Raw genomic sequence first — 8,112 nt, 5'->3', positions numbered from 1 at the left:
AGTTACTCTAAATACCAACAGAGAGGGAAAGAGTCTTCAAATCAAGTATCAATGCTATCTGCTCTGTGCACAGGGTAGATAGGGACGGGCAACTTAGACATTGGCTATCTAAAATGAGGGGCAATAAAGGCATGAAGTGACTGGCTTACAAGGTTTCAAGAGGGAGCTTAATTTAAGAGTGTGGGGGGGAAAGAAAGAGTCCCCACTGAATAGCTATCATCTTGTCTAGTTGGGTCTGGTGAAAGGAGATGGGGATAAGATTCGTAAGATTCAAAAGTGAATAAATGTTATCATGACTAATGACGACTGTCATAATTGTAAAGGTAGAAGTTTTGTAACAAAAAAAGTGGAGTGGTTAATCTTACAGTCCAGAAACAGAGGACCCTACGACCATGAAGAGAGGAATGCACAAGCAGAATGCGGGACCTTATCCAGAGAAGCAGCAGTGCCAGAGATGGAGGCAGAGATGGGGGCATGGAGAGGGGGAGTGGCTGAAGACTCTCTATTCATGGACTAAGAAGAGAAGGACTAAGAGCTGGTGGCCAGCAGCAGGCTTGCAGAATGTGTCCTTTCGAGATGTAAATTATTATATATGCCTGAGTGGGTTTTTTTGTTTGTGTGTTTTTTAAAAAAGCTAAAGTGGATAGAGAGAAATACTTTTAACTCATGGTATATGGAGGGGATTATAATCAATGTAATGAAACAAACTATATGAGTTGTTGAATGTAAAACTGATGATGTGCCCTGTAAACTTTCACTCAATCCACAATAAAAACCTTAAATTAAAAAAAGAAAAGAATTATGTCCCAACCATACATGACATCACACATCACATCTCCCATACATCCTAGCACCAGCCACCATCACCAACAAAGGAAACTGTTATGTTACAAAATTGGTGCTGGGTAAAAAGGTAAAAACGAAAATCAATCCCAGGAATTAAAAAAATCAACATAGCTCAAATGTGGGTAAGAATCCTGAATTCGGATCATTTCTGCAGAATGAAAACTTCAAGAATCTAGGCAGTACGGAGCTGGTAGAACCTTAGATTCCTGGGAATAATAAATGAAAATATTCTCTAAAGAACTCATTTTTCAATGCAATCCTCAAAAAATTTTAACAAAAAGTGTCCTAAACAGAACATTTAGCTTGTGGCTAAAATATAAATTAAATACATAAATTTGCTGTGTGATTTTTAACCACTGTCTTGTAACTCCTACCAAATGCTTGGGTGGCACTATAGGATCATCAGCACTGGATTGTAAACCACAAGGTCAGTAGTTTAAACCCACAAACTGCTCTTTGAAAACCCTATATATAGGGTCCCTATGAGGCAAAACTGACAAAATAGTACTTAAAAAAAAAAAAAAAAAAAAAAAAAAGCAAATAAGGTATTGGACAGCTTGCTAAGAATGTAAATAAGGAGCATGATATTTTGTGCAGGTAGGACCATGCAAATAAGGTACATGGAAACCTATGAAGTGGACTTGTCAGTTTTGTCACCCCACTAGGCTTAAACTGAGTTATCCCAAAGGCCGAAAAGGGGACCAGTACCACCAAGAAGAAAAGACAGTGGCAGAGCAAGTTCTTTGGACTTGGGCCCCATGTGCAGAGACCCTCCTACACCAAGGAGATTCTGTTGTTGTTAAGTGCCCTCGAGTCAGTTCCAACTCATTGCAACCTAATATAGGGGTTCCAGGGATCAGCTGGTGGGTCTGAACTGCTGACCGTCTGGCTACTATTCCAGTACTTATCTTACAGAACCACAACAGAACTCCAGACCCAGGAGCTTAATTCAGTGAAAAATAGTGAGAAGCAAAGGCAGAGATACAGTGGCAGCAGAACCAGGATATCTGGTGTGAGATGGTACGGTTAAGCTTCCCGGTACACAGAGGAAGAAAACCCAGCACCTTAAGTCAGGAATGTATTGATGGAGCTAAAGAGCTTTATAATACTTGCCTGAGCAAGGTAGAGGTCTGCCCACAGGTACAGCTGAGAAGAGACTGTCCCGACTCAAACTGCATTCTAAGTCTATCCTCATCCTGAATTGTAACCTGGTATTTCCCAAATAAATCCCATAATCATAAGTATTGTCTGTAAGTTCTATGTGACTATTAAAATGAATCACTGAATCGAGCAGAGAAATAAGAGTATGCCATGGAAGGGACTGTTGGGGTGAGAACTGGCAAAAACTTTGAAGAAAGGAGGCATATCTGACCTCCACCTCATAGTTATCAGCTTTTGATGGTGACTCTTCCCTGCTTACTGAAGTTAGGGAAGGTCAAACACTTTCATTTTTACAATATATCCCAAAATACAATGTAATCAGGCACTAGGAGACAGAGCCAGCAAATACAAAATGTAGAATCAGATGCACATATGCTTCAATTACTTCATATTCTACATGTATCAATTAGATCTTTGAATAAAAGACTGAAATTTTAAGTAAGGAAAATATAAAAAAAAAGAAAAAGATTATATATGAAGTTAAAAATTTAATGAATGAGTTTGGATGAGACACTAATGAAGGGTAAAACTAAATTAAAAGATGAGCTAAACAAGTCATTAGAGGACAGAATAGAGATTGAAAACCAGTTTAACTAAACACATTAAAATTTTTAATTAGGGCTTATTATAACCATATTGTTAAACATAAGAAACTTCTTGAAAACCATTAGTGTTTTCTTTTTAAAATGTGCATAAATTTTTTATTTATATTCATTTACTAGAATTGAGAGCTTCTTCATCCTTAGTAATAGAACAACTGCTTACAGCACATGCTGAAAACGTCTCGGGTCTCTTCATATACTATGATATACACTATGTTACATTTCAAAATATATGAAACATACAGATTATAAATTCATTAGAATTAATTTTCAAATTGGCTGAAAAACAATAATATACTTTTAACAGATAGAAAGCTATGGTTCTGGTGAAAGATTTAGCTTTCTTTTAAGCTGTTAGGAACTATGTTAATTGGGAAATGCATTTTTAAAGCATTATACAATTTTGTTTAACATTGTTGTAGCATTCTGTCACTTTCAACAACACATCAAAAAATTTCAAATTTTATGCAAAGTAACTAAAACAGGAAAAGAAAGTTGTTTTGTGACAGAACCAGAAAGGACTTTATGAAAATAGTGTGTCTGTTCCTAAAATGTTTACATTTAATTAAAGAAACTTAAAAGAAATTTCAAATGAGTATATAATCTATTGAATTCAAACCATTTCTTTATCAAACCTAACTTCTATACTATAGAAATGGACCTCAAGCTTTCATTAAAAAGCAACAAGACTGATTGTCGCACTACAGACCAACGTTTTCCAAACAGAGATAGCGTGACAAAGATTGTAAGTCAAACAAAATCAGTATCATACCATCATCTCTACTAGGTAACTGCTCAGAAACAGAGCCTGAAGAATCTTTTCTGATCACAGATCTTTTGGTTTTCCCTTGCCCAGTTCGACTTCTTTGCCGTACCATAAATCCACCAATACCTATCAGAAGAGAAATTGGGTAAACTTGTAAATGACTAGTAGCTCCCTATATTTTCATAATATAGTGAAGCAGCATACAAAAATTTAATTTGGGCTAATTTAAATCAGTATCACTTTTTTATTCAAAATATAATAGGTTGGAAAGAAGCAAATAAAGTCAAAGCCATTGTTATTACTAACTAAACAGGGATTAAATTTCATCAGGATGTAGAACAACAGCACACATTTCTTATTCTAGAATATCAATGACAACTAAATATACAGCAAATTATGTTCATGTGACAAATATTCATCAATCACACAGCATCACTCACAATATTTGGGCATTAGCTGAGAAAGAAATACAAGAAGATACTTACAAACTTAACTAGATGACCCAAACATTCTTTGATTAATATGACTTCAGGAGACAGTGTTTATTTCTTCTATAGTATCAAGACCTGAGACACATAGAGGTTCTATGGTTCTCTCATTGGTAAAAGGGGGGTAATGTATATAGTAACTCCTCATAATATGTTATGAGGATTAAATGGATTAACATATGTAAAGTACTTAGACTAGTGCCTTATACATAGTTAACACTAAAAAATTTTGGTCATTTTTCAATTGTTTAACAAAATACTTCATGATCCAATGGACCCCTCAATTAGAGGGTAGATGCCTTCAATATAGAGGGAAAAGTACCAAATATAAGTTCTTAGAATGATTTTATAATTTCATGGTCTCGTAAAAAAGCATTTATGAGATCATATTAGGAAGAAATGAAATTGATGACATAAAATGGTTTCAATGAAGCTAATTTTACAAATGTGGTTCACTACCAGGGAAAGTAACCTTTTACGCTTATATAGAACACAAATGAAGTTAAACTTTTAATTTTTTTTTATTTTTAGATTACCCTTACTAATAAAACTCAAGCAATCAGACGAATAATGATTACACTGATTCAGTTTAATGCCACAATGATTAGTAAATTAGTTGTCTGAAATACATGGCTCAATGAAAATGAAGAAATATACATTAATTTCCTAAGCGTCTGTTTTTACCAATCTAAAGACATTAACAATCCTTTGTCTTGACTTATTTTCATCACTTTTCCTTATCTATGCAGTCCTGGTATGGCACTGAAGGATAAGCACTGGACTGCTAATCACAAGGTTGCTATGAATTGGAACAGGCTTAATGGGCACTTCATTACAATTGTATAAAGCAACATACTCAGTGTTTTCCAAAGATATGATCAGGAATCTAAAAACTGCCTTAAAACCCCTACAACTTCCATATTGTGATCATTTCAATAACTTATTTTTTAATAAGGCAAACATGATGGGACAAGTAGGGCAGTTTTTCTTTCTACCCCTGAGGCAGAGTCAAAGGATTACCTGGATTATAAATTCTTTAGGCATAAGGACTCTACTGTGCTTACCCTACATAAGCGCTTAAATTAATTTTTAACAACATAAAAATATTATAATGAAAATTAAGAGAATTGTAAAAGTACACAAAGGGAAATACACAAATGGTTTCACAAGTTCATATAAAACTAAAGTGGCACTGTGGATCAGCACTAGACGGCAAACTACAAGGTCGGCAGCTGAAACACACCATCTGCTCCTCGGAAATGATATACGAGGTCACTACTGAGTCGGAACTGACTAGACTGCATTTGTTAACATCTAGGTTAAGGTATCAAACACTAATTGTGAAACTTTCATGCACTCATCCTAAGAAATTGATCAGCTAATAAGGTATATTCAAACAAATTACTTCTTTAAAATAATATGCCCAAGATTTCATTCAAAAAATAATGCTACATTTAATGCTGATTATGTAAGGTTAACTGACGTTTCAATGTTATATTTTTCTTAAATTAACTGAATTGAATTCTACTGAAATACTTAGCTCAGGCACTATACCTGGTCTGTATGGTTTCCGTTTTCTTTTTTTGACACCCTCTGCTCCTTCCACTCCTTTAGTTTCATCATCTGCAGCTTCCCGCTCAGGACTAGATTCTGATTTTCCATCACAATCCATAAGTTCTCCTTCTGGAAAAAAGTAAATGTATACACAAAATTGAAAAACATACTAGATAAACAACCCTTTTATAGTAAGAAAAACAATCAGAGTGGTAGCAGAGTTATTCTAATCTTTTATTAAGTATAGAAAGATTTTTTAAAGTTCTAAATGCTTTTAGAAATTTATTGCTTACTTAATGCAGTGTTCTCAGAATAGGAAACAAAAGAATCATAAAAGGGGAAAACACACATACACAACTTAAAATTATCATTATAAATCAATTTGCACTTAACAAATTTTTAAATTATGTTTTAAATTATGTCTTCAGGCCCAGGACTCTAACACACTTAGAATTCTCTTCTGATTTCAAGAACAGCTGTAATTGGTTATCAGCAACCTACTAAAAACTCTATATCCAAAATTGAATTCCTAATTTAAGATAAACGTGCTTTTATTTTCCAGGTGGTAACTATCACCATTAACCACAATTAAACCTAACCTGGAGAAGCCAGACCCCTGGTTGGTGGTGGTTGTAAAGTTCCTAAGAGATGGCACTGACTCACAGGGTTTCCAAGGTGTGTTTGAACTACTGACTTTGGGTTCACAGTCCAGTGTTGGTCCTACAGTGTCACATCAAAAGTCCACCAACCCGAGGACAGCCTTTATAATTCCAAATTCCTCTTCTCCCATAATGGAGACTACTATATATTCTACTTCCTGAATACCTCTCAAAGTAATGTGCTTGCTGGATTGTGAAGTTAGTTTGAACCACAAAGTTGGCAGTTCTAGCTCACCAGCTCCTTGGAAACCCTACACAGGGTCACTATGGGTAGAAATTGACTGGATGGCACTTAACAACAAAAATACTATCATACTTCTGGACCACTTTTCCAAAAGAATGCTTAGTGGCAGACATAAATAAAACAATTTTGGCCAACAACAAAAATTTTATCATGGGATTACTAGAGGAATCAATAATCTATCTTGCAAGAGTACAGCCAAAACACTCTTTTGAAGCAAGGAAGGAAAGACTTCATCTCATGTACTTTGAACATGTTATCAGAAGGGACCAGTCCCTGGAAAAAGACATCCTTGGTGGCGAGTGAGCAAAAAAAGAAGACAGATCCTCAATGAGATGGACTGACACAGTGTCTGCAACAATTGGCTCAAACATACGACGGTTGTGAGGATGGCACAGAACTGGGCATTGCTCTATTCTGTTGTACATAGGGTATCAATAGGAGAAGAACCATGGGCACCTACCACCCCCATCAAATCCAGTCTTCCAAATGGTTTACTCCTAATTTCCCTCTCCAATCAGTCCTTTATATTGCTGTCTAAATGATCTTTCTACAAGTATGTATCCACTTTCTGCTTAAAATCCCTTAGTATCTTTCCTATGACTTTAAAATACAGTTCATATGTTAAGGCTCATTATAGCTGTTGTTGTTACGTGTCATGGAGTTGGTTCCCACTCACAGCAACCAGGGTTTCTGAAGAACAACTGGTGAGTTTGAACTGCTGATCTTGCAGTTAGCACTCCAGTACTTACTCTACAGCATCATAATGTCTTATAAACTCTGCAGTTTCATCTCACTCCAATCCCAGTAAACGATTTACAGTTCCTTGAATGCATCAAGCTCTTAGGCATTGGGTTGAGAACTGCACTGTTAGCAGTTAAAACACACCATCAGCTTCAAGGGAAAAAGATGAGGCTGTCTTCTCCTATACAGATTTACAGTCTTGTAAACCCTACATAGGCAGTTTTGAGTCGGAATCAACTCGATGGTTATTAGTTTGACTTTGGTTTATATCATTAGTACACCTTCCTGTGAGAAAGTTAGGGGAAAACATGTGCATGGGATATGGAAAAAAATACAGCTGAGCTATGTGAACATGATCCAAGCATTTATTAGGATAATATGATGAAAAAGATTGGTGGAAAAATCATCCCATTGGAAAGAATGCTGAATTCAGAACTTGGTATTGTTAATACACAAAGGCTCCTAAGTCACAAAGAAGAACTGACAGATCAACACCTTAAACGGATTTTGAAAAAGAAAGAAATGAGGAAGAGGAAGAAGTTGGCAAAAAATTTTACAGTGAAAGGATTAGCTGGTGTTTTTTCTAAACAGAATCAGGGGCTTTAGTTGCTTGAAAACATGGACCCAAACACCAAACCCTCTGCTAAAGGCAATAAGCAGATTCGGGAAGCAATGAGATGTCACCATAAAACATATGAAGAAAAAAGAAAAGGACCATATAACCAGTTCTCACTAATTTTCTGATTACAAATGCCATCCCTATTTCCAGGGAAAATACAGATGATGCAGAATAGGTTATCCATCTCTTTCATCACTGGACTACATCTGCATGATTTATGTGCTCTTTTTTATGTATGCAAGTATGAAAATGGATAGCCCTAAGTAGCACAGTGCCTTATACACTGAGCTGTAAAACCACAGCATCAGCAGTTCGAATAGATAGTAGCTTTATGGGAATAGATAAAGGCTTTCTGTTCCTAGACAGATTTATAGCCTCAAAAACCTTATATAGGATTACTATGAGTCAGAACCAACTCAGCAGCACACAATT

General features: G+C 35.7%; 1 protein-coding gene across 1 annotated transcript in view; it reads right to left on the bottom strand.

The window, feature by feature from the left end:
- Positions 1-8,112, bottom strand: part of KMT2C (lysine (K)-specific methyltransferase 2C) — a 364,954-nt gene that overhangs the window by 112,606 nt on the left and 244,236 nt on the right. The window contains exons 23-24 of the mRNA XM_006873669.1: positions 5,418-5,546; positions 3,382-3,501 (exon numbers count right to left, since the gene is read on the bottom strand). Of these exons, the coding sequence (XP_006873731.1) occupies positions 3,382-3,501; positions 5,418-5,546 (249 nt within the window). The remainder of the gene's footprint in view (positions 1-3,381; positions 3,502-5,417; positions 5,547-8,112) is intronic.

This window comes from Chrysochloris asiatica, unplaced genomic scaffold (genome assembly GCF_000296735.1).
Source record: "Chrysochloris asiatica unplaced genomic scaffold, ChrAsi1.0 scaffold00249, whole genome shotgun sequence".
Classification (NCBI taxonomy): Eukaryota; Metazoa; Chordata; class Mammalia; order Afrosoricida; family Chrysochloridae; genus Chrysochloris; species Chrysochloris asiatica.
This window is presented reverse-complemented; position numbering and strand designations above follow the sequence as displayed.